Here is a 27,508-nt window from a genome sequence, read left to right on the forward strand (position 1 = left end):
TTGTCACTCTTTCCCATTCCAGGTAGTGTTGCAAAGAGGATTGAGAAGTTGCAGCGGGACTTTTTATGGGGAGGTCTAGGCGATGAGTTCAAGTTCCACCTAGTGGAGTGGGCGAAGGTTTGCACCCCGATGAAGGAGGGAGGTTTGGGTATCAGGAACCTTAGGGTCTTCAATCGCGCCCTCTTAGGGAAGTGGTTGTGGCGTTATGGGTTAGAGAGAGATTCTTGGTGGAGGGCTGTGGTGAATGCGAAATTTGGTAGTCTTTGGGGAGGGTGGTGTTCCTTGGAGCCGGGTGGTCCTCTGGGGGTGGGGTTATGGAAGAACATCAGGAAGGGGTGGGCCAATTTCCAAAGGTTTACTCGATTTCAGGTTGGGGAGGGGTCTAAGGTGTGCTTTTGGCACGATCTGTGGTGTGGTGATTTGGCTCTCAAGCATGCCTTTCCAGGTTTATTTAGCATTGCCTGCACTAAGGATGCTTCAGTGGCGGAGCATCTGGAGGTGCTGGGAGGCACTAACCAGTGGAATGTGAGCTTTTCTAGAGAAGCGCATGATTGGGAGGTGGAGGTGTTGGCTTCTTTTTTCCAGGTGTTACATGCTGCTCAAGTGCGGCGAGGGTGTGAAGATAGGTTGTGGTGGAATTCTTCCAAAAGAGGCCGATTCAAGGTCAAGCTCCTGTACGCCGACTTGGCGAGTCCTGTTGGGGGAGGATTTCCGTGGAAGAGTGTGTGGCGTACCCAAGCTCCTCTGAGGGCGAGTTTTTTTGTGTGGTCGGCGGCTTTGGGAAAAATTTTGACCCTGGACAATCTTAGAAAGCGACGGGTGATTGTGACAAACAGGTGTTGTATGTGCAAGAAGTCCGAGGAGACGGTGGATCATCTTCTCCTTCATTGCGAGGTAGCTTATACTTTGTGGAGCACCTTTTTCGGTCGGTTTGGGTTGTCTTGGGTGATGCCGAAGAGGGTTTCGGATTTACTCGCTTGTTGGTGGTCTTCGGGGAGGAGGGAGAGTGCCGCGGTGTGGAAAATGGTGCCTACGTGCTTTTTTTGGTGTCTATGGAGGGAAAGGAATAATAGGTGCTTTGAGGATGTGGAGGGGACTTGGGAAGACATTTTAGCCTCTTGCTTTCAAACTTTGTATCTTTGGACCGTTGCGCATGTCTCTCCTGTTTCGATTAGTTATGATGATTTTTTTCTTCGTTTTTCTCCTTCTAGTTAGGTGATCCTATTGTATACTCCCAGTGTACCTTGGGGCGCCTCTACGCTTTTTAATAAAACTTCTTATTACTTATCAAAAAAAAAAAAAAACATAAGAACTGGTTGAACATGATAATTTTTTGAAACCACTGTGACCTCAAGTATGCTGGAGTTGTGGAGTTAATTTATCTAGGTAAATTTGGACTTTTACTCTTTAATTCACATTTTTGTAAGGTTTGGAGAATTCATCATTATATTTTTCTTTTGGTTCTTTTTCTATTGTTTGAGGCGATTGGGAAAGGAGGCTTTGCATGGCCCATAGAGATAAAGAATGTACATGGAGGCTTTGGTCACAATGCATCATTTTGACCGAGCAAAGGGAATCCAGGAGAGTGTTATTTTGATACTGTCAATGGAATAACATAAGAGTTTTCTAGCCAACTAGCAAGGAGGCAACCCTCTAATTGTTTTAGAGTCACTGTTCTTAATGCTTGTTAAGGAGTACTTTTGCATGATGCAGTTAAAATGTTGATCAATAGAGTTTACCATGAATATTAGTTTAACCCACCTAGGAAACTGCTAATTTGCTAATGTTTGTTTGTTTGTTTGTTTTTTTTATTTTTTATTTTTAATTTTTGCGATAAGTGAATAATTTATTATTAAAAAGGATGCTCTTTATGGTTTAATGGATTCATCCCCAAAGTTCTCTCACTTTTACCCATTCTAGACTGACTGGTTTTTTATCTTCTTGAGAAATAGATACTCCAGATCCGTTGCCAGATATTATTTCTTTATGTTCATAAAGCCCAAGAAGCTTGTAAAAATGTAACCTGCCATGGGTGAGCCTGAAGTTTTTGAATCTTCTCTCTCTCTCTCTCTTCCCCCAAGAGGATGCATATATCACTTGCCATATGTCATATTTATCCATTCTTACTTTCTTTTTGATGCCAGAGGATGAGTTACACATCCTTAAAGGATTCCTTCTTTGTCTTGTTCTCTTTATTTCCTCCTCACCAGTGTATTGCCACTGTAACTTGTAGTAGCTAAGTTTCTTCATTTGATGTCAGCCAAAAGGCTGAGAAATGTACTTTAGTTGCTAAATGCAACTCTAAATTGAACTAAGCTTGAAAATTGCTGAAAGATGAGGAAAGTGAGAGACTAACTGCAAGACAATGACTTAGTTTACCATTAAGATATAAGGAATGAGTCCCTAGTTGGCTTGCTTTTGATTACTTTTATGTCATTATTCATTCCTGGACATGCGAGTATTTGTGGATATGTTGGTTAATTGTATGTGGATGAATTTTTAGCCATGCAAGGGCACATGAATAACCTATTTAGTAATTAACTGAATCCCTTTAATGCGTTTATTGCTCTCTAAAGATGTTGCACTTATACAATTGTCTCCCTTCCAATTTGTAGCAACGCCTTTGTTTTTCAATTCTTATTTTTTATTTTTAAAATCTAAATGGCAGCATGTAAAGTTTCCTTTTCACTTATCATTAAAAGGTTCAGAATATTGTGCTCAATGTCTTCCATAATTAGTTTTCCTATTCTATGTTTAATGTTTAGATGATAGTGCCTTCTAATATATATTTTTTTCTCTTGTTTTTTATTTGTTTATATATATTTTTTATTTTTTTATTTTTTTTTATGTAGGATCCAAAAAGGAAGGTTCATAAACCTGTCAGGGGTATTTTTAGACTGGAAATCGAGAAGCACCAGATTGGTCATGCTGACATGGAAAATATATCAGAATGTGGGAGTGTGACCAATGATTCTGTTGATCCGGGGGACCGCATTGCTGATTCTGCATTGAGAAAGTTATCCAATAATGGTTCTGATGGGCCTCAGAGTAGCAACTTGAAGTGGAATTTATATGATGGGAAAGAAATTTCTGGAAATGGATCGAATGCCCATGAAAATCCTGATTTTGGTGTTGATGATGTAAGTGTTTAAAGCCCCTGTATAAATGATGATCCTCTTCATTTGGGTTAAAATAGATGTAGTCCCTCTGAAGATTCATGGCCATTTGATCATGATTGAAATGGCATGAATACATCATGAAAAATAGTGTTTCTTATTATTTGCTTAAACTTCTTTTTATGGTTAATTCATGTTTGTTTGATCATGATTGAATACCATGGATCTTGAGGTGGACTCCTCCATTTCAACCCAAATGGAGTTCCCCCATGCATAGTTATATATCTGTGGTTGAATCCAGTTGTAGTGAATCTATCACTTACAGTTCACATTACTTTTTTTCAAAGGTATTAAAATATTGATTTGTGATACCTCATCCATCTAGGTTGGAAGGATCTGTTTGTCATGGATTTTCTCAAAATGTGCACAAGTCTCAGTGAGACGAAGCTGCTATGCAGTTTTTTTGTCTGCTGATTGCTGGGGGATGGGAGATTTAAAGTCCATAACTAGGAAAAGAAAATAACCTCAAAGATGACAGAGTAAATAATCAAAGAACAAGCTTTCTAATTGAAGGAAGCGTTTAGCATTGTCAAGGATTAAAGGAAAGGTGGTTGTTAATTCACCGTAATGATACAACTATTTTTCTAGAAAAATATGTCCACATCTCACATCTTTCTCCTTTTTGTATATCTTGGGATGTTTACAATAATAAAGTCTACATCTCACACCTTCCAGGGCTTGAATTCTGATGCTATATCATTTGCCACTTCATTTAGAGTAATACATTTTCTATTACTTATTAGTATTTATTTATTGTGAACTGGTTGATATGGTCTTTGATTGTTGTCCTATGCACCTGGATTTTTTCCCCTGAAATGCATACTTTTAAAGTTGGTTGGTCCGACATGGACACGTGTATTGAGAAGAAGCTGACTGGATTTGGGGTCCCATTAAGTTTCATTCTTTAGTTTGGGTAGGGATGCTCCTTCATCCATGTCTTCAGTTCATATCTAGGATAACATTTAAGAAGAAAGGTGAGGGGGTCCACATGTTGGAACTGTATGAGAATTGGATGCAACCCTATTCAGTGGCCCTTTCTTAAACAATGTGCTTCATTTGGCTCAATGAGCTTTATATGAACGCTACTTATCCTTTGTAGGCAGTGTATACTGAAAATTCTATCATGAAGAGACACAATTAACATTTTGATACATGTCCAGTTTTTTTTTTTTTTTGTAACATTTATCCTAAATGATATGTCGATTAACTTGCAGTTCCAAGCTTTTGACTTCCGCACAACAACGAGAAACGAGCCTTTCCTGCAGCTTTTTCATTGTCTATATGTATATCCCTTGACAATTGGTTTAAGTCGGAAGAGAAATTTGTTCATACGGGTCGAATTAAGAGAGGATGATGCTGATGTTCGTAGACAGCCCTTAGAGGTGAATGTCTTGATTTATATTTTCAAAGCAGTGTGCTTTCTGAACTTCATCTTGTTTCACATGTGCAACTATTTTGACTAGGCCATGTATCCGAGGGAGCCAGGTGCTTCACTTCAGAGGTGGGCTAACACACAAGTTGCTATTGGGACTAGGGTGGCCTGTTACCATGATGAGATCAAACTTTCCCTCCCTGCTATCTGGACGCCAACACATCACCTTTTATTCACATTCTTCCATGTTGATCTTCAGACAAAACTAGAAGCTCCAAAGCCTGTATGTTTGCTTTTGTCTTTTTCTCTCGGAATAATGCTTGATTTTATTTTATCTTCTTTGCTTGTTTTTGTATTGTAATAGCGTGTCTTGTGGGTCTGCTTCAGTATTACCGTATCCACTCCTTTGAATTAATCATTCTGGCCATTACTTTTCCAGGTGGCAGTTGGATATGCGTCACTTCCATTATCTACACATGCCCAGTATGTATAAACTGTTCTTTCTTCCTACTTTGTCCTTGTAGCTAGTAGAGTTCAACTTGTCGTTTATTTGTTCTATTTGGCTGCTGTAGTTTTAGTAATTCCTTGACCAGAAGTTTACTTACATTAAGTGTGTCATGCCTGTGGTTTTAGTTCAAGTATCATTACTGTTCAATGGCTATTCTGAAATGGTCATGGTTCAATTCAGGTTGCGATCTGAAATTTCTTTGCCAATTATGAGAGAGTTGGTTCCACATTATCTCCAGGACACAGGAAGGGTATGCTTCACAGAACCTTTTCTATTGTGCAATTGTTTTTTTTTTTTTGGCCTCAATTAGTTTTCTTTCTTTTTTCAATAATATTTTGGGTGCAAATCTAACTGAGCATTAGTTGATTATTTCTAAGTAGACACCTGATTGTTGAATCTCTCTCCCCCTTGCTCTCTCTCAAATTTATAATGGTTTCATTCTTGTTTAATTTCTTTGTCAATTATGAGAGAGTTGGTTCCACATTATCTCCAGGACACAGGGAGCACATGCTTCACAGAACCTTTTCTATTGTGCAATTTTTTTTTTTCCTTAATTAGTTTTCTTTCTTTTTTCAATAATATTTTGGGAGCAAATCTAACTGAGTATTAGTTAATTATTTGTAAGTAGACACTTGATTGTTGAATCTCTCTCCTCCTCGCTCTCTCTCAAATTTATACTGGTTTCATTCTTGTTTATTGGTGTGTGAAATTTCTCAATTATATATTGGCTTTGACCTGCATGGGTGAATAAACTGCATTTCTGGGGTTTTATTAATTTAGTCTGTAGTGCTCCTTCACCAATCCCTCTGTTCTCTTCAACCTTTTCCTTTTCCTCTGCTTCTCCATGAGCAACTCTTAAGTTCTTCATTGAATTGAAATATTTCGAGTTCATTCTCAAATCAGGAAGGAGTTTCTTCATGTTACAAGTTGTAGAACGTGTTAAAGGTTACTATCAATTGATCATCCTGGGGAGAGGGACAAAGCCTTTTGGTTGCTTTCAACAGCCAACAGCAATTCTAGGTTGGAAAACAACTTGGGTTACCTTCGTAAATCCTGATAACCACAAAGACCTCTCCGGGGCCAGTGGTGCAGTAACTTTCTTGGGAGATGCATGGCCATCAAAGAATTCAATGACGGTGGGAGGGGGGAATTCATTCTAATTATTGATGGTAAGATGGCGTTTGTCGAGACTCCAAAAATTTCTGTCTCCTCTTACCTCCATGAAATCTGCCCCTCCCGCCATTGTCATACGCTCACTGGACTTCATTCAGTCATTGTGAATTGTTATATTCAGGTGGTCGCCGGACAAGGTATTCTGATCACTTCAAATGGAACAGGTTTCAGAGTGATCACTGTCATTACTTCCTAGACATCTCGTTCCCCTGGGCAATCTCAGAAAGAAGCGTCTCAGTTGCCTAACTTAGTCATCACTTCAGCCTCATGCAAGGCCTAAAAATTTCCTAAACAAGCAACTAGGGGCAGAAAAGTGGGAGCTTTGTTTTGAGGATGTTAAACAAATTCAAGAGTCCCTTTTCAGCATTCTTCAAGGAGTTCGGTTACAAACAATAGGCCTTGTCTAATACTCTTCCTGAATGGGAAGGGGAAGCTTCATGTGAAATGGGGAAAATCACGGGTGGTTTACTCTTGGGTGCCCTGTGTAATTGAGCCCAACAATTTCTCAGATCCTTTTGGGCTTGGGGATACCTCAATGCGTGACACTCCTGTTACAGGCCTCACGGACAATGTAGGCCTTACACAATTTAGTCGATTCTCTCCTAAGATCCTTGATGTAGTAGCTGGTTCTTCATTAGACGGCTCTGACCCACCTCGGCCTTTTTATAACTAGTGGGTTTTGTTTCATACTTTTTATAATCAGTGGGTTTTGTCCCTGATTTACCCAATAGCCCAACTAGCCCTAGGTTGCAATATGCAGTTGAAAAAAAAGGTGTTTGGCTAGTTTTGCGCCTTTTGAGCCACCCACCCTCTTTGGATGAGTGGTCCTCTCAGACCAGAAGTGAAACGAAGAAGACAACCCTTCAATAAATATAATGAGTGTAACACGAATGAATATGCTCACTTCAAGGCTTACGATAATGTGCTTTCTCAATTTCTCAATTTGTCGTGCTTAGTGAATTATGATTTTAGAGGACTTAACAGCGTAGGGAGAAGCTTCAACACGACCAGTTTGTTGAGAAATTTAAAGCCCGACGTAATGTGCTTTCAAGAAACAAAAAATCGAAATGATCTCCGCCAACATTGTTTGTGATTTATGGGGTGGGTCTTTCACCTAGTGGTCTTTTCTAACAACTTTAGGAGCCTTTGGAGGCATAATTTTAATGTGGGATACACGAGTAGTGGATGCATAGAAGAGGTAGTGGGCACTTTCTCTATTTCCAATAAATTGAAATGTGCTTTGGATCAATTTGTATGGGCTTTTTCAGTAGTCTATGGTCCCAATGCCGGCTCAAGAAGATGTTATCTATGGGAGAAGTTAACTGGTGTCTGTATCTGGTGGGAGGTCCCTTGGTGAATCAGGGGAGACTTCAATGTTATTCACTTCCTGAATGAAAGGGTAGGGCTTCTTGTTTGACCTCTGCCATATGGATATTCCGTTGGCTGGAGGTTCTTTCAGTTGGTCTAGCAGCCCAAACCCCCCCATGTATGTCCAAGATCGATAGATTTCTTGTTTCTCTGGATTGGGAAGATCATTTCCCAGACCAAATTCGACGCTGGCTTCCTCGTCCCTTGTCTAATCATTTTCCCATCATGCTCAACAATGGAGGCTTGTCTAGGGGTTTGTGCTCCTTTAAACTTGAGAATATGTGTCTAAAAGCAGAAGGTTTTGTAGAGTTGGTGAAACAATGGCGGGATTCATATCTGTTTTTCGTTTCTCCTTGCTTTGTCTTTGCTAATAAACTTAAATGTAAAAACTATGAATTAAAATGTTGGAACAAGGTGGTTTTTGGGAATGTAAAGGAAAGGAAAAAGACCTTACTGGAGGAGATCTAGACTCTTGAGGCCCTAGAAGAGGAGAGATCCCTTTTGGTCGAGGAAAGAGTCGGGAGTGTCAAGGCCGAAGTGGATTTGGAGAATTGAATTCTTATGCAAGAAGTTAGCTTGAGGCAGAAGTCTAGGGTGGCATGGTTCGCCTTGTCAACTCTCACAAGAGTAATAATTTTATTTCCAATCTTTGTATTGATGATTCTGTCACTTCCAACCAGGAGGTGATCAATGATAACTTTGGAAGTGAAGGACCTCTGACCTATTAGCCTTGTGGGCAGTGTGTATAAAATTCCCTCTTAGATTCTATCAAGTGTATTGGTTGGAGAGACCGTTTCAGGAGGATGAAATTCGTCAGGCTTTGCAATGTGGATTGAGATAGAGCATTGGGCTCAAATGGTTTTACTATTGCATTCTTCAGTATTGTTGGGATATAGTGGAGGCTGATCTTATGCGTGTTGTCCATAATTTCCATGAGCATGAGTTGTTTGAGAAGAGCTTTAATGCTACTCTCGTTACTCTTAATAAATTTTGATTATTTATTCAAAAGAAAAAGTTGGGACTTTGGAAGTAAAGGACTTCTGACCTATTAGCCTTGTGGGCAGTGTGTATAAAATTTTGCAGAAGTCCTAGCTATTAGATTGAAACAGGTGCTGAGTGTGCTCATATCTAGCTGTCAGAATGCCTTTATAGGGGATAAAAATTCTAGACTGAGTTCTAATAGCTAGTGAGTGTTTGGATAGCAGGTTGAAATTGGGAGTTCCAGGCATCATCTGCAAGTTGGACTTTACGACTATGTCAACTGGGAGGTTCTCTCTTATCTGTTGGGGCATCTTGATTTTGGGGTTAAATGGAGGAAATGGGTTTCTACTTCTATCTCCATGTTGGGGCATACTTTGGGGCGCCTTACGCTTTTAATAAAGTCTGCTGATTACTTATCAAAAAAGAAAAACTTCTATCTCCATGGCTCGCTTCTCTATTTTGATTAATGGTTGGTTGAGTTGTTTCTTTGGTAGTGCTCGGGGTCTTTGCCAAGGGGACTCCCTCTAGCCTTGCATTTTCATTTTAGTCATGGAGGCTCTTAGTAGGTTGCTCTCTTGAGCCATACCTGGTGGTTATTTAGCAGGTTTCCAGGCAGACATCCATAATTTTACCCCTGTGGAAATCTCTCACTTTCTTTTTGCAGAGGATACACTAATTTTGTCTGATGTCGACCATGATCACATCCATAATTTGAGGCACATTCTTTGTTCGAGGCTGTACTGGGCTTGAGGGTCAATCTCTATATTAGTTGAAGTGGCAGAGGTTCTGCATTAGGAAGAGCTGGCCAATATTCTCAGCTGAAGTATCTCTTCTTTGCCCATGAAATACTTGGGGCTTCCTCTTGGTGTCACTTATAAATCTAAAGCAATTTGGAATTGGGCTGTTGAGAAAATGGAGAAAAGATTTGCTAGCTAGAAGAAGATTTAATTGTCTTAAGGAGGTGGCCTAACTTTAATCAAGAGTATACCTACGTTCTATTTGTCCATTTTCCCATTACTAGCCGGTATCGCTTGGAGATTGGAACGGCTTTCATGAGATTTTATTTGGGATGGAATGAGCGGGGGAGCCTAAGTTTCATTTGGTCAACTTGAAGACTATCTACTCCTCAATTCTTAGAGGAGGCTTGGGAGTTAAAAATGTTATGTTGTTAAATAAAGCTTGAGGTAAATGGCTTTGACAATATGTGCAAGATGAGACTTCTCTTTGGAGAAAGGTGATTGATGGGAAATGTGGGGTCCAAGAAGGTGGTTGGTGCTTAGTGGATGCTTGAGGGCCCTACAATGTGTCTTTGGAGGAGTATTAGGAATGGTTGGGGGAATTTCTCCAACTTTGTTTCCTTTAGGGTTGGGGATGTCTTCTCAATATTATATTCGTAGATCTTTTTTCGATAGCTCCCGACAAAGATGCCATGGTGTTGGATTAAATGGTTTTCTAGGGTAATTCTTCCCATTGGAATCCGAGTTTTATAAGAGTAGTTTAGGATTGGGAGCTGGGATCTTTTGACTCTTTCCTCAATCTGTTTTACTCTTTGAAGACTCATCATGGGGAAGCAGATAGAATGTTGTGGACTCCAGCTATTAGTCACGGTTTTGAATTGAAGAACTATTCTCAAATATTATAGGCTGGAGAGGCTTGCCCTTGTCCTTGGAAAACTATTAGGAAGGTCAAGGCTCCACCTTGTATAGCTTTCTTTATATGTACGACAACTTTGGGTAGATCACAATTGAAAATCGTATAAGGGATGGTTTTACTCTTGTTAATTGGTGGTGTTGCCTTTGCAAAAAGAATGAGGCAACCATGAATTGCCTCCTCATTCACTACGAGTACAGCAATGATCTGTAGTACATGGTTCTCATCTTATTCAGAGTTTCGTGGACTGAACATCCTATAGTTGTTACATTGTTGGAAGAATCAAGGGCATGGACATTCCAAAGAGGTTATCTGGAAAGTTATTCCATCGTTTTTAAAGTGGAACATTTGGAGAAAAAGGAATCATTGCTACTTTGAGGATTGCGAGACCCATGTCCTTTATTCTGACCTGAGATCCCTCTTAGATTGTGCTTTAGTCTATGTTCCTTCTTTCTCCTTTTTGAATCTTTTAAACCTTATAAACTTTTTCGATTTTAGACATCTTTAATGTAGTTATCTCTCTTGTATGTACTTTGTGTACGAGGATTGTGCCAGTTTTTATTTTCAATGAAATTATTATGTATAAAAAAAAGGTACTTTAGTTTTCTGTAACGGGTTTGCATGAGCAGAATACTAGTCGTATTGTTAGTCAGTGGTTTTCCTAATTGTTTATGGACTCATTTTAATGATTATTATCTTGAATCTATAAATTCATTGGTGGCTTTTGTGTGTGTAAAATTAATATATATTGATTATTTGTTATAATAGTTATCTGGAACTAATGACTCCATTGTGATTCAGCATTTAGATATTTTCTGACCTGACATTGCCATTTTATATTCCTTTTTTGCTTCAGGAGAGGCTGGATTATCTGGAAGACGGGAAAAATGTCTTTAAACTGCGGTTGAAACTTTGTTCGTCTTTATACCCTGTCAATGAGCGCATTAGAGACTTTTTTCTAGAATACGACAGGCACACTCTGCGAACAAGCCCACCTTGGGGTTCTGAACTTCTGGAGGTATTGTTCTAATGTTTGCCTTTTACTTTTTAGTAGTTTAGCCTTTTTGTTTATCATCATAATCTTGTCTCCTTTTTTTCTTTATAATGTATTCCTTACGCCACATTGTTCCAAAATGAAATTCCTTAATTAACCCTTATGCTAATAACTTAAATACAAAGGTACATGAACCGACATAGAGAAGCCAGGCTTGAAAAGTTTGTTGTCCCTGCTTCTCCAATTCAACATTTTAAGTAATTGAGTAGAATGCCTGGGCTATTTAGTTCTTGATCAGGTCCCAAAATGTCTGCACAAAACCTAATGGGCAGTTTAGAGGCCGAAAAAAGACTGAATCGCCCTTGGATTCCAACACAGGCCCTAAAATACATATTTGGGACCCACAGTTCTACTGCCTATTTCTTGGATGGCCCCTAAATGCCCTCCCAAGAAGGTTTGAAGAATATTGAAAAAGCTACTCACAAAAAATAAAAAAAGAATATAAAAAATTTGATTCTAGCCCTTGGGAAGGCCTTGCAGAGACCTGTTTGAGTTTAGATTCCCAAAACGTTTGGTGTGAAGACCAAAAAAGCTTACTCCCATTTGGTGTGCCTTGCTGAGCTACGAAATAAAGATCCACTTATGGAATGACAGTGTACAAAGAAGTGCATACCTTTTAGTGAAAAAGCGTGGTATAGAAGGACACAGGGAGCAATAGTTTCCATCAATTATAGAAGGTTTCCTGAAAGCTAGGACAATTGATTGAGAGCGCATCCCATGGTTTCTGGGAAGACATTCCCTTTCAAGGAAAAACAAACCAATAAGTGATTCTCTACAAATAGTGGTTCTTCTGATCCCCTCCTTCCTTTAAGGGAGTCAGACAGCTTTAGAAATGAACTTTGAGCATAGGTTCTTGTAAAATCTCATGGCACTGTATGACGCCCCCCGCTTAATCTCTCTGGTATGTGCTTCTTAAGTTGTCAACCATAAAGTGGGGAGTTGGCGGTGCACTTAAGATATTGGAACTTTTGATTCTTCAGGAATTATGTTCCTCCGGTGAGGGCTATTGTTTCTCCGGTTTTCTCTTTTCCTCCTGCACCTGCCAAAGCTTTGATAGATAACCAAGTTTCCAAGTGTTATACACGGAGAGCGAAGGATAAGGAAGCTAAACAGCTTCATAAGAAAAAGATGCCACTGGGGGTGAAGAATTTGGAATGCTCCGATAACTTTGAGGCTAGGGGCAGTGGCTCGAGTAGGGCTAGGGATGTGGGGTGATCATGTGTAGGGTTAGCCTTTGTGTAGGGTGTTTTTTGTGTAGGGTGTTTTGATTTCGGGGGTTCTTGGGTGGTTCTTTTTAGGTTCCTTGTGGGTGCTCCTTGGGAGCTTAGGGTTTTATTGGGTGTATAGCCGCACTCTTTTATACTCCCTGTGTAATCGTGTTGCGCCCTGTTGGGTTTTTGATATATACAAATTTACCTATCAAAAAAAAAAAAGGAATTATGCGGCATGAAATTGAATTGTATCAAATTGCATTGTAAATGTTTGTACATAATATTAAGATTTTTTTTTTTTTTTTTAAAGTCTAATATGCTGTTATTTTTTGGAAGATAATGTTTTTGTTTAATTAATATGACAACTAGAAATATGTATACTCCCTGTGTACTAGGGTTGCGCCCCTCTGCGCTCTTTTATTCATCTTTTTACTTATCAAAAAAAAAAAATATGACAACTAGAAATATGGTGTTGGTGAATGTACTTTTGAATATTCTAGTTGTGCAAAAACCAATTACTTAAGTCATAATATGATTCACAAGTACTGTATCCATCTAAAGGCTTATGGGAGCTGTTCTATATGTCTATGCCTGTGTGTTCTTGAGTTGTAAGGAGACAGGAACTAGAATCTGGTGAATGACTAGGGACATGCTTTCAAAGCGATTAACTGCTCGTGATCCAAGTCTGTGTCACCTATCAGTGGCTTGGGTCTGACTGGGGTAGTTGTGCCAGTACATGACAGCCAAGTTTTATAACAAACAGATACATATGCCATATGTGTGTGTGTGTGTGTATAGAAGTTGACAGGCTTTATCAAAAGGCTTGATTCCAATACATAGTGATTTTCTGTGCAGGCTATTAATAGTTTGAAGAATGTTGATTCCACAGCTTTGCTTCAGTTTCTTCACCCAATTTTGAATATGCTTCTCCATCTCATAGGCAATGGTGGAGAAACCCTCCAGGTTTTCAAACAAATTTATATTAGTTCTTTTTATTATTTATCTTTCTTGTTTACGAATTTAAGGTCCTGATTTTCTTGTGCTGTTTATTTGCCGGAGTGACAAGAATTTAGCTTCTTTTCTCACTTGGCTCTTTGCTGTGTTTTGCCATCTCATTTTTTGCTTTTATTATTGCTTTCAGGTTGCGGCGTTCAGAGCCATGGTTAATATTGTCACTCGGTATGTGTTCTAATTATGGTTAATAATAATACATGGGCCAGAATTATAATCTATTATGTACGGTTCAGAGAAGTACAGACATTTGTCTGAGACAAATCTGAGATCATTGAAATCAATGATGCATACCTCTAAATAGATCTATGCTAAGGAAAGTTTGAAGAACTTTGAGTGCTGATGTTCAATCATGATCTTGTATGAAGCATACTCAATATCTTCAGTCTTGTATGAAGCATGTCTTCTTCTGTAATTCTTTTTATTTTGACTAGTTGGCATACATTTATCGTTTTTGCATGTGTTTTTAATTGCTGAATATATAAAAAAAAGTCCCAGACTTTACTTTTGTTCGGTTGATATTATTTTCATCTCTGACCAGTCATTTTTTGTATGTGTGTTTTTTCCCTCAAACTCTATGATTGCATGTCCGGTTTAGTGTTTGATGTGTAAATTCTTTTCTTGGCAGGGTGCAACAGGAGTCGGTTGATGATGCTGAAAGAAACCATTTTCTAGTTAACTATGTTGATTATGCTTTTGATGATTTTGGGGGTCGTCAACCACCAGTATATCCTGGTTTGTCCACTGTATGGGGAAGCTTGGCTCGAAGTAAGGTAAGTCTATCCCACTGGTTGTTATCATTTACGAATTGTTAGCACATGGTCATCATTATCATTATAACTATCGTTATTTATTTAAAATTGTGTCTTCCTTTGAAATTATCAAAAAAAAAAATTCCATGGTTTTTCCTTTTCCACGGCATAGTGTCCTAGATATCCTGTATATTGCAACTAGGAAATTGAAAGTGGCGCTTAAAGAAGATAAATGTTGCTTCACAACCTGGTCATGAGTTGGTAATGATCACAAAATGCAAAAACAAAGCGATGACAACCTTGCTTGCATCAATAAATAGTTGATTTTGCATTCTGGATGCTATGTGGTGATTGCTAGGTGTGCTTTAGAGCTAAAATTATTACATCGGCCTTGTATATTTGTTTTCTGCTATATTTTTCTTTTTTTGAACAATACAACTTTATTGTGCAGGCTAAAGGCTACCGTGTGGGACCAGTATATGATGATGTTTTGGCAATGGCTTGGTTTTTCCTTGAGCTTATTGTCAAGTCAATGGCGTTGGAGAAAACTCGTCTTTTCTATCATAGTCTTCCCACAGGTATGTTTAAATTGCAGGAAACTTATTCATGCTATCTCCTATGATTCCTCTTGCTGATGAACACGTTGTTTCTGCGTGTATATCTGCTTGAGTAATTTTTTGCGAAGTAAAAGTTATTGGTCATAAAAATTGTATCCAAATTTTGGAGCTATTGCTATGAAAAATACTGCTACACAAGGCTTATGAAAAGTTTTTTTTTTTTTTAATAAGTAATGTTGCATATCAAAAGCGCAAAGGGGCGCAACCCTAGTACACATGAAGTATACAAGAGAATGGTTTAAAAGAAAAAATTAAAAAAGCCCTAAACCCGCAGAATAGGCTCTAGTCTTGCCTTTACCCCGACTAGAACCACTGCCATTAGCATCAAAATTAATGGAGCATTCCAAAATTTTAAGCTCCCTCTTCCCCATAAGCTTAGAAGTAGAAATCTCATCTTCAAGAAACCGACCCTCTTCAATGACAAAAAATATGCATGAGTCTTTTCTCGTCACCCCTAATATGGGAGCGGCTCCCAATGCGCTAAGCTCAAACTTGGAATAGCCCTCAACCCCCACCTCTCCGTTCTCTCCATTCCCTATCTCCCTTCCCCTTCGCTACAGCACCAGCTTCCCCAGTTCACCCTCCTCAATGATGATACCAACCACCGGAATAGGGGGCCAGAGGAAAACACCCGAAACCGGAAGAGGATGGAGGCTGAAGGAAGAGGACAATCCCGGCATAAATTGGGAGAACACAGGCCTAGGCGAAGGTAGAGAGATAGCTTCAGAGCCAGACGATGAATGCAGCCCAAATATCCCTTCCGCCTCACACAACCCAAAAGACCCTAAATGACCCTACAATCCTTAAACTTGCCTTCAATCTGCGGTGGTAAAACTTCACCGGCTTAGGAGGGGGGCCAACGTTCTGCTGGGGACGTTCATTAGTGAAATCTAAGTAGATGCACTTGGCACCTGGGCCCTTACCAGTCTTCGACGAGAAAACAGACACCGACGAAGAACCCATCCCCAACATAGCCTCGACGATCATATTGGACCCATCAACAGCATGTTCAGACACCCACCAATAAGAACCTAGAACAACCCCATCCAATTTAGCAACATCATTCGCGGGCTTGGGAGGAAATAGAAAGAAATCACCGGCTTCGACAGAAGGTGCCTGAAAACACCCATAACGGCAGAAATTGTCGGGCATAGATGCCAAACTACCCTGCCGGACCTTTGTCTCTGGACATGTGGCCACCTTTGGTGAAGTTGCTGGAACCAAAAACACCTTCTGCGAGACAACCCCTCACCGAGAGGACTTGGACTGGGGCTTAGGCTGAAACTTGAAGTACCGCTTTAAACCCCAGCGCCAGCCATCCGTATGACACCCAGCATACTGGGGCTTAAGAGAGGCATCAAGTCCAGCCCAACTAGAAGGCCTTCAACCAGCCCAAAAAGAACCCATCCGAACTCATAACGAAAAAGTCCCAGATGCTTCTTTACCTAGTGATTGATGGAAATGCCCTTCGTCTTCTTCGTTGAATCAGTTGCCGCTAGAGATGGGTTTGAAACACTCATCTTCTTCGGTAAATCCTACTGGACCAAAATCGCCGGCTTGTCCAACTCAAAGCAATCCACCACTAAATGCGGCTCATCTCCGCCGTACCTTCGCTCAAAACAGGCTGACATTGGGAACAAATCAAGCAGATGCGAAGACAAACTTCAGCCCAATGGATTTCACCTCAGAGCCTGACGCCAATCATAGCACCTCCACAAAGGAACGTCCAGAAGGATATCTAGAAGAAGAATCAACCAAAACGACCTTAGTCTGCCCCGGCGAAGAAGGAACCTCAGAAGCCAAAGACCCAGACTTTCCTACATGAAGTGTCAACATCTGCTGCAGCTCACGTGCGAACTGATGCCAGCCCCGCCCATTATGGCCCTTTGGGAGCCGGATGATCCCTTTCCGTCCACCCTCACCGTAGATGACCACCTCTAGAAACCTTCTTGCGTTGTTACCACCCCCATGAACCATCAACACCTTCGCATCCTCATGGTAAAGCTTGACAATATCTTCCTTCGCCGATAACTGAATTGCCTCTTCCACCGTAGCCACCAACCATGCAGAAGATAGACGATCCCTACAAATCCCTTCTTCCTTTCCTCCAGACGAAAGTCGGGAGACCCTTCCTTCGCCAACAAGCAGAAGGCTTTTGCTTCAATGGAGAAGCAGCGTTCCATTACAACCTCACCGGAACAACCTCCAAGAGCTTGGAGACATAGCCCACACCCTTCACGATCAAAACAGAAGGGAACTGAGCCCTAGCAAGTAGCGCCTACACGCGCCACTGCTGGGGCGGAGAGATAGAAATGAGAAGAGAGAGAAGGGAACGTTTTTTTGTTTGTCAGCAAGTGTCTTTTCATTCTTGAAGATTACCACATGGATTCTTGAAGATTAATTTAAAGAAATGGAATTAGGAGTGATGGAACAAGATCGCACAGTGCAAATCCATTTATTTCTTTGGGTATTGCAGGCCATGAAGCAATAACTTTTGTAACCTAGGTTTGATATTTTATGCTGCCTATCAATTTGATTTTTTGGTCTGCCGGTGGTCATTTCAGAGCATCCAGTTGACGTCAGTGTGCTTTCTTTCTCGTAGGAGGCCACACCAATGGCGATCCAGCGCTCGCAGTCTGTTCTAGTCATAGACCTGAACTCGTTGGGGGTTGTACACGTACTAGTGAGTCCTGATGCTCAGCGTGAGGGGTCCTCTTCCTCGTGGGTTCAAGCCAAGTTCATCCTTTGTTGCGGGTTCTGCATACATGGGCCTTGGGTTGGTGTTGGGTCCTGAAGCGGGTCTTGGGCCTTCAAGCATTGGGTCTTGGGGTAGCCCTATTCAATCTTCGCAGAAGGCGTAGGTAGACTCCTCCCAAAAGATGTCTAAGCCCTTGATGTTTTATAAGTGCAAAAACAAGGATAAGAGGTAGTCGAAGGCTTGTGTTGATGTGGGTTATCTCAGTTGGGGTTTCCTTGAGCTGAGCTCTTCTCTGACATGTCACGGTGATCCTGGTCCGTCTCATTCTTCTTCTGTGCTGGGCAGTGTTCCTGGGGAAGGGATGGATGAGGATTTGGGTAGTGTTCCTCCATTATCTCCTTTGGAGTGGTCTTTGCTTTGCTCCAAGGTGGGGTTTGGCACCAAGGGGCACAAGGAAAAGACTGTGGCCTTCCTTTATGCCCTTGATTAGGAGCATTATCGGGAGGATAAGATTGTTGGTTTTGAGCATTAAGGGTCTAGGTTTTTGATGTTCTATGATGCTCTTGTTTGGGTTGGGTCAGTGTTTTGTTGTGCCTTTCTTTTGTATACTGCGTGTGTACACCAGGATGCCTTATGCTGATTTTAATATAATTTGCATTACTTATCGAAAAAAAAGACATTCATTGAAAGTTGTAATGCATGCCAATAAATCTTGTAATAAATATTTCCATGTTTGACAATCGATGGACACTTTATGGAGCTACTATTATGTTAAGGAAAGAAACCTACATAGCTGTTCATATTGTTTTAGGTAAATTTCTGTCAAATGGTTATGTTGGTGCCATTAAATCATGATACCATATTTTTGAATCAGCTTTATAGTCTGGATTAAATTTTTGAATGAGAAATTTTTTCATAATTATAATTTTACTTGTGCTACAGATGAAGACATCCCACCAATGCAATTGAAAGAAGCTGTTTTTCGATGTATAATGCAGTTGTATGATTGCCTTCTAACTGAAGTGCATGAGCGATGTAAGAAGGGGTTGAGCTTGGCAAAACGTTTGAATAGCAGTTTGGCCTTCTTGTGTTATGATCTGTTGTCCATCATTGAACCTCGTCAAGTTTTTGAATTGGTATGCATTCTGGTTAATTTTAATCTTTATTGTTGCATATATGCATTTGTAAGAATTCTGTTGCTTTGTTGCATATATGCATTTGTAAGGATTCTACAGTCAGTCAGGCTTAATCTAACATAGGCCAGTAGTGTTGAATCTGTTGTGTTATATTCTGAGAACCCTTTTTGTGGATAGACTTAGTGTTACATTAAAGAACATTCAATAGTAGTTTTCATCACTTAAAATCTGGTAAAAGTGTATATTTCCAAGGAATTTAAGTAATGCCAGCTCATCCACCACGTCCTATATTTTGAGGAGAAGAAGTCACAAACTTATCAAATAATGTAACTGGATCCACACTAATAAGATGTCCTCTGAAAGTTCATGGAATTAAGACAGTTGTGAATTTCTGAAGAACTTTCAAATGTACACCTCCACTAGACCTTATGCACAGACCAACCAGCTGGCAAGTTTGAAGTTCTGAGATAAGTTCCCTGTATTACTCTTGCGGTGCCACATTATTTGTGAAACTCTAATGTAGGTTTTTCTTACACTGCAAAAGGATGCCTTTTGCTGGTGATTGTTTCACCTCCATTTTTACAGCACTGTGGTTTCAGTTGGATTGCTGAATTAAATTTGTGTTTGAATTGCCAAATTGGTTCTATACAAGGCTTTTGCTTTATTAAGAAATGGAATGTAGTCATGAAGGTACTTATCTTCCTGAATCTTAGCTTTTGGGATTTTTATTGAAATGTTTGAGATCTGCCTTACCAAGTTTTGTTTTTTGTTTCTTGTTTTTTGTTTTTAATTTTTTTTTATTGTATTTCATTTTCTTATGAGCTACGAAGGTGTGTTGAAGACCAACAACTATACATATGAAATAAGAAAAATCATGAAGGCCTTTGAGTTATTTAAAAAAGAAAAAAAAATATATATAGAGAAACCTACCTTAGTAATGCAGAATGGGTTTGTGCAGCCTTACTCGAGCAATGGGCTATTTGGCCCAGAAGCAGTGGACTTTGTTGTTTCTGTTCATGGTTGTTGCCCTTTTTCTGTGATCATATCGTCTTTACGTTGTCTTCCATCTGCTGCAGGTGTCCTTGTACCTGGACAAGTTTTCTGGGGTGTGTCAAACGGTGCTCCATGACTGCAAGCTTACATTTTTGCAGATTATATGTGATCAGGACCTTTTTGTTGAAATGCCTGGGAGAGACCCTTCAGATAGGTGATTTATGTAACTTGTTTTGGTATTTAATCACTTTTATTTAGATTACTGTGGACCTTAGAATGAATTTAGTGTCTCTAAGTAGCACAAATTTCTATATGTGAACTTGTTTATTTGATATAATTTTATTTGGTATACTGTTTTCTGTTCCAGATGATCTAATTTCTGTCTTATAATATTAAACAAAAATGTGATATTGCAATTGCTGATATTCCTCATGGTAGTTGATCTGTGAAAATTTACTTGCTGCTATCTTTCAAAGTCTCTAAAGCATATCATGCGACTATTTATTGGAGCTTTTGGATGCTATCAAACTAGAGGACAGAAACTTTAGGAAATAACAATTATATGCATATTTGTAACAATAATAAGCTCCAATATTTAACAAACTTGATATGTTAGTATTGCAACAGGGACATTGCTGTATTGAGTTAACTTTATGGTTTTATCTATTTTTCATTTCGTTAATCAAATTATCAGCATGGGAATATATCTCTATGTTGTTCAAGTGTGTTCTGTTTTTTGGTAAGCCAAATGCAAAAACTCATGTAGTCACAAGTTGGGATTATTTATTTGCTTACTGTCATACTTGTATAGAAGAGGACAAACCATTTGATTCTTACACATGCAAGATGAAGTTACTACTTTACCAAATTACTATTTTCTTTATTCTTTTCCATATGGACGATTTGTATTGATTTCAAAAAATAATGGTAATAGGGGAAATCTGTAGAATGGTGCATACTATTTTTAGAACAAAATGAACTCATTTGGGGATATCTCAAAAGAGTACGAAGGACTTGTAGAATAGGTTGGAGGGGGTAAAGCATTATTGTAGTTTGTACTGAAACAAGAACTAAAAAATTGTAATGTTAATTATTTTCAAGATCTTGCTATGGTTATCATAGATGTTGAAAATTAATAAAAAATATTTATATTCCAACTATCCTTTCAGTGAAGGTTAAAAACACAGGAATCTTGCATTGTATTGCCTTGCAGTATGCTGATTATTGTTTGAAGAATCGTAATTATTCTAATTTGGGCTAATCTGTGCTTACAATGTGTTTTAGATATTACGTGGTTGCTGACTGTACATAAAAAAGAGAAATGTTTGCTTTTTATCTTTTACAGATGGGCAAATCCACCATTGAATATATGAGACCACATCTAGGTCCCACAGATTCAATGGTAGATTTGCAAAAAATAGGCAAGAAATGGATGCGTAACACGTCTCCATAAAAAAAATGGATGTAATCACTAACTTTTTATTTATATTTTGTATTCTTCCTTATCTTTTATCTTCTAATATTTATTTCTTTCAAGATTTAAAATCTGTTTGGATCATCTACTTCAAGTGAACGTGGTATGTGATGTGTACTTGACTTAAAAGGATGTCCATGTTGTAGGAACTATCTTTCATCTGTCTTGATACAGGAGGTTTTCCTTACTTGGGATCATGACGATTTATCTCTGCGGGCAAAGGTAAGTGTTAGTTCAGATTATTGGCACTGACCTTGATTTCAATTAATATTTTCTTTTCATTCTTTTGAGAGGGTGGATGTCCGTTTTATCCATTTTTACTTGCATAATGTGACTGTTATTTATATTCAGCTACGTAGTGCATACTATTGTAAAAGATATGTAATACATCATTTTCATTCTGTTATATGACGCTCTCCCATGTGTGTAGGCGGCTAGAATCTTAGTAGTCCTTTTGTGCAAGCATGAGTTTGATGCTCGATACCAAAAGCCTGAAGATAAGCTATACATTGCCCAGCTATATCTTCCACTTATTGGACAGGTGCATATTGTTAAATTAATTTTCTGAAGTAGTTTATTTTTTAATTCTATTGAACCTCTGCTGACAAAAGTCATTAAGTTTTGCATTACCTTAAGTTGTGTGTGTAAATTTTGCAGCTGTAGTTGTATACTAGCTAGGAATATTAAGCGTCCTTTCTGTATACTTTTGCCTTCGTGGAAATTGTAAACATGCAGAGCTCTTTATCAAAGCTAGAAGAGTTGCTGAATGAGATAGTTTATTGAGCTTTGCAGTTTTATCATAATAGTTTTGTGAGAAGTGTTACTGAATGAGATAGTTTAATGGTGAGCGGTAAACTGAGTAGATTGAGCGAATTGATTTTTAACGGTGGAACTATAAGGGTTGAGGAATAGATAAAAATAACTTTGATAGGTGAAGATTGGAGCCAATGGCCGTTGGCCTAAATGGCACCTCCACCCCCAATAAGAAAAAAGGTATTTGTTATGGTCGTGGGATTCAAGTCCTGTGGGTGGGTGAAGACTGAATGCCTGAGTCTGAGGAAGAACTTAGCTTTGGTCCATTCAGAAATCTGCTTTCATATTTCATCCATCTTGCTTTTCAGTCTAACAAAACTATATTTAACTATTTGAATGAATTAGGATGGGAAAAGATGAATGTTTGTTCTCAATGCTCTCTTTCAAGTGGAGAATTTCTTGAGAAGAAAGAGAAGGAAGTGAGACTGCAAAATTTGCATTTATGGAACAACCCTAAGTAAAAACTAGAGAAGTGGGAACTAGGTAATGTACAGATACAGTGTTAGGGACTATTGAAGTATCCAAGCTGGTATTCCTGTAACAATAAAGGAAGCAGTAAAATTTACGAAAGAAATCATAGAATTGATACCAAATGCACAAGACCACTCAAAAAAAATCTTAAGCATGATGATTTCAACTTAGTAATAGATAATTCCTCAGCACCAAATGTTCAATTATCTCCGTTAGAAGAGTTATTAGGGTTTGTGAGTCATTAGGGTTTGGGGGTATTTTAGTCTTTGTGATATTTCTCAAACTTTATATAATAAGATGTATGGTAGACTACGGAAGGAGATAGTAATGTGCATTCACCTTTTTGTGTCTAAATCGTTCATGCAAACTACAACATGGTATCAGAGCTAAAGATCATGAGTTTAATAAACCTTCACTCCGTCAATTCATTCCATTTAAATTAAAGATCACCTGTGTTGGGCCTGGGTCTTACCTAAAGAGAGTTTGAGCCCACACGTGAGGGAGAGTTGAAGTATTAATTAAATGATGAAATTTTTCTCTTCTTATAAGCTTTAGCTTTTAGAATAAATGGTAGTTTAACAATCTCCTTCCCTTGAAATTCTCTCCATTAAGCAAAAGGGGGGTAGCATTCCAAATGTGAAAACTCTCATACTTTCCTAGCCAACCTTGCCGCCCAAAGAGCACATCAATCACCTTCTTGGGCATACTGTTGGACTGACACAGAAGACTTGCAATCTCAGCTTGCACACCACTGCACAATGAATCAACATATGTTCAATAGATTCAGCCACTACACAAATCCACAAATGCTTCCTAGTTTCACCACTACACGATAACTCCATACTTGGTGTACAGCTTCACTACTGCACTTGCACGTACAACAGCAATCTACGTGAATAGTATCTCTTTTAGTGTGATTGGCTGTTGTTAAAATCTTCCCTAATCTGTTTTAACTCTATCTCACATGATCAGGTCCTTTGCTCAGCGGAGCCCTAGAATATAATAAATCTAATATGGAATAACTCCCAATCATAGAAAGCTCGTATCATCTAATAGGCCCCAAACACGAGTGCATATAAACATTTTTACCCTCTGCTATTAAATAAAAATCTGTGAACAACTCTTTCAAAGCATGATCCTCACATCTGAAGATGCAATAGTGTCTGTCCAGAGTTTTTAGGGTACAGGAACGTTACCAGCAAGCATATAGGCTCCTTCCTAGAATGAAAAAAATATAAGCTGTGAAGATAATTCTCCAAGCTTATGAAACTCTGCAAATAAAATAAAGTGCAACATTTCTATGCTGCAATGCCAGTAGAGATAAATTCATGCAAAGGTTTATAATTCTGTGAATTGCCCCAGTTTAACTCCCTGCAACTTTGCAATGGGTACAAAATTTCTTGATTAGCTAAACAGGTCTGCTAGATCTCTAGCTATGTATGGATAATAACCTGTTCTTCCAACAAATAGACCGTTCTAATATCGAAAATGTAGAATTGTATCATTTTTTTTATGCGACTGTCAAATACAAGTTGTCGAAACCATCCAACAATTATTTTATAATTTATATCGTTAGATTTCATAGGGTGATTGAGGTGGTTCTGTTTTTTATCATTCGTGTTATCAACTTTGGATCATGATTCTTCCTGTTCAGTTTTCATAATTAGTGATTCTTTTGTCTATGCAGATCCTAGATGAAATGCCTGTCTTTTACAACCTAAATGCTGTTGAAAAGCGTGAAGTTTTAATTGTTATTTTGCAAATTGTGCGCAATCTTGATGATGAATCACTTGTCAAAGCATGGCAGCAAAGCATCGCTCGGACTAGATTATTTTTCAAACTTATGGAGGAAGGCTTAGTTCTTTTTGAGGTTGCTATTCTGTTTAAAAATTCACTTCCTTTCAGATCATGTGATTTTATTTTGTTAGTCAGTTAATTTTACTTCTTGTTGAGGCAACGGCATGGTTAAGTTCATAAGCTATCATTTTTGTAATCTATAATTAATTATATTATTTTGCGAGTTTATATTATTTGTTGTTTTATTAAGTGTAGAATTCTGCTGTTGATGGTATGTTTGGTTCCAGTAAAATGTGGTGGTAGCTTTAAAGCTTTTTTCCAATGTAAATAATTTTTTTTTTAATGAATTTAGGGGGGTATTAGTGTTTCATTAGTTCATTTGGGGGTCAGGTAAGCCCACATAGCATTTCCTTTCAAGACTAGGTATTTTGCATTCCTTATTGCTAAATGTCTCCTCCCTGTGATCAGCTTTCTGAAATTACGTACTTTGTTGTCTCTTCCATGATACCTGAACAGAATATTTCTAAGGATTTCTTTCCGTTAGTTGATATATGTTTTTGTTTAATGCCTTACTAAATTTTCCTTTTGTATGTATTTTTATGTTTTGTCATTATAGCTCATGCTCTTATTACATCAGCCGTAAAACTAATTTTTTATTATGTTCTTTTACAGCATAGAAAACCCGCTGATGGCATGCTTATGGGCTCTAGTTCTCGTAGCCCTGTTGGGGATGGACCTGCTTCCCCCAAGTACTCTGAAAGACTTTCTCCTGCAGTTAACAACTATCTGTCTGAGGCATCAAGACAAGAAGTCAGAGTTAGTTGATATTTCTGTTGCTTTAAGTTCTGAAAATCTATATTTTCTGTGTTTTGTCTACTATTTGCTTTGTGTTATTCACTCCTTGATTGTGATGTTGGCTTTATGTGCATTGAATGTTACCTTCATCCCTCAGACGCATCTTTGTTCAAATTGCTGATATTTATGATATACCACATATTCTCCGTATCCTTATGCACCTTGAACCTCTTTAATGCAGCCACAGGGAACACCTGACAACGGTTATTTGTGGCAGAGAGTGAACTCCCAATTAAGCTCCCCTACCCAGCCATATTCCTTGAGAGAAGCTCTGGCTCAGGCACAGTCTTCTAGGATTGGAGCTTCTGCACAAGCACTTAGGGAATCTTTGCACCCGATATTGAGACAAAAATTGGTAGAGTTTCGCATTGAAAAATCAATCATCTGTTTGAGTGCTCCAACTGCTCCAAGAAATTACTAATGTTCTGTTTTATATATATTGTAGTTATTTTAGACAACTGATAATTTCACATTCTCTTCAGGAGCTTTGGGAAGAAAACTTAAGTGCTGCTGTCAGTCTTCAGGTTTTGGAAATAACAGAGAAATTTTCCATCATGGCAGCATCCCATAGCATCTCTACTGACTATGGAAAACTTGATTGCATCACAGCTATATTTATGAGCTTCTTCTCTCGAAATCAACCTCTGGCTTTCTGGAAAGCTTTGTTCCCTGTCTTCAACGGTGTATTTGATCTTCATGGAATAACTCTAATGGCAAGGGAGAACGATCGTTTCTTAAAGCAAGTAACTTTCCATTTACTTCGACTTGCAGTTTTCCGAAATGAAAGCATCAGGAGAAGGGCTGTAATTGGGCTGCAGATACTTATGAAGGTATGCTCTGTGAAGTTCATAGATTCCTGCTCTTGTTCGTAACTCAAATTATGTTCTTTATTTTTTGCAGAGTTCCTTCTATTACTTCATGCAAACAGCAAGGTTAAGGGTCATGTTGATTATCACATTATCAGAGCTGATGTCTGAAGTGCAAGTGACTCAGATGAAGGCTGATGGAACACTAGAAGAGAGTGGTGAAGCACGGCGTCTTAGAAAATCTTTGGAGGAAATGGCAGATGAATCTAAAAGCCCCAACCTATTGAGGGAGTGTGGACTTCCTGAGAGTGCTCTGTTGACAATTCCAGAAAAATTGACAGAGAACAAGTGGTCTTGGTCAAATGTCAAATATCTCTCCGATGGTCTTCTCCTGGCCCTTGATTCCAGCCTGGAGCATGCACTGTTAGTAAGTTCTCGGCAATATTTGCGCTCAGTTTGAGTTTGAGAGTAGTGAGATTAATTATTGAGTTAACACAGTACACTTGGCTCCAGTGGGATGATGATGGTACACGAGACTGGGCAAAGGGTTGATACCTCACCTCCCAAGATGTGTATCTTTCTTTCATTTCCGTTTTATATGTTACTTTTCTTGTAGCTGACACTTTGTGTGTGGAGATATGGCATTGCTTCTAGTTCATGGTGGGAGCCAACTATTACAGAGCTGCTTTCCATAAATAACTTTATGTAGTGTGGTCATTTTATCTATAGATTCTATATTTGTGTATGGAAGAGTGATGTCTATTTGCGTCAAAGTTGATAGTTACCTATACACATCAAAAGTCGGTCACTCAAAGAGACATGCACTTCGTAGAAAGTACTAAGAACTTTAAAAATATACATTTACATACAAGTTTGCATATTCTTGTATGTTTTTACATACAAGTTTACATTCTCTTTGCATTGCCACTGATTTGTAAATACAAGTTTGCATATTCTTCGCCAAAGGGGATTGAATAAATTCATCCAACTCTAAATGTGTTCATCACTTGTCTTACGTTTGTCGGTATAAATAAGTTCTGTTGTTCTGACAAGATAATACCTTCTGCATTATTTTTCACAGGCCTCTGTAATGACTATGGATAGATATGCAGCTGCAGAAAGTTTCTACAAACTTGCAATGGCATTTGCACCTGTCCCAGATCTTCACATAATGTGGTTGCTACATTTGTGTGATGCTCATCAGGAAATGCAGTCTTGGGCTGAAGCTGCCCAGTGTGCCGTGGCTGTTGCTGGTGTTGTAATGCAGGTAACACACTGTTATTGGTGCTTGGTATTGAACCTTTTGTAGCAAAATATTTAAAATTGAAATGTAATGTTTGTGAATTCAAGAGCTTCCACTATTCTATCACATTCTTGTGGAGAGAAGTTATCATATTCAGTACTTTGCAACCAGATGGAAGGGAATATATCCCATGCCTCTGCTGTTTGCTTTGAACAGTGTAGTTGAACAAACTCTACTAAATGGCGTACCTAAGTTGTCATACTTAAAATGGTGGAGGACTTAATATGCATAGGCTGCCACCTGGGCGATTTAGGACAATTTGGTTAGGATATTATTGGTTTTCAAGTTA

At 38.8% G+C, this 27,508-nt stretch overlaps 1 protein-coding gene across 1 annotated transcript in view; it reads left to right on the top strand.

Moving 5' to 3' along the window:
- Nucleotides 1-27,508, top strand: part of LOC132176301 (guanine nucleotide exchange factor SPIKE 1) — a 42,939-nt gene that overhangs the window by 13,439 nt on the left and 1,992 nt on the right. The window contains exons 13-29 of the mRNA XM_059588468.1: nt 4,988-5,031; nt 5,237-5,306; nt 11,085-11,246; nt 13,349-13,456; nt 13,635-13,672; nt 14,133-14,277; nt 14,708-14,834; nt 18,514-18,707; nt 19,784-19,914; nt 21,321-21,396; nt 21,605-21,715; nt 24,146-24,328; nt 24,928-25,071; nt 25,292-25,465; nt 25,593-25,940; nt 26,011-26,343; nt 26,998-27,183. Coding sequence (XP_059444451.1) covers nt 4,988-5,031; nt 5,237-5,306; nt 11,085-11,246; nt 13,349-13,456; nt 13,635-13,672; nt 14,133-14,277; nt 14,708-14,834; nt 18,514-18,707; nt 19,784-19,914; nt 21,321-21,396; nt 21,605-21,715; nt 24,146-24,328; nt 24,928-25,071; nt 25,292-25,465; nt 25,593-25,940; nt 26,011-26,343; nt 26,998-27,183 — 2,574 coding nt within the window. The remainder of the gene's footprint in view (nt 1-4,987; nt 5,032-5,236; nt 5,307-11,084; nt 11,247-13,348; nt 13,457-13,634; nt 13,673-14,132; nt 14,278-14,707; nt 14,835-18,513; nt 18,708-19,783; nt 19,915-21,320; nt 21,397-21,604; nt 21,716-24,145; nt 24,329-24,927; nt 25,072-25,291; nt 25,466-25,592; nt 25,941-26,010; nt 26,344-26,997; nt 27,184-27,508) is intronic.

The sequence above is a fragment of the Corylus avellana genome, chromosome ca3 (genome assembly GCF_901000735.1).
Source record: "Corylus avellana chromosome ca3, CavTom2PMs-1.0".
NCBI classification, from domain to species: Eukaryota; Viridiplantae; Streptophyta; class Magnoliopsida; order Fagales; family Betulaceae; genus Corylus; species Corylus avellana.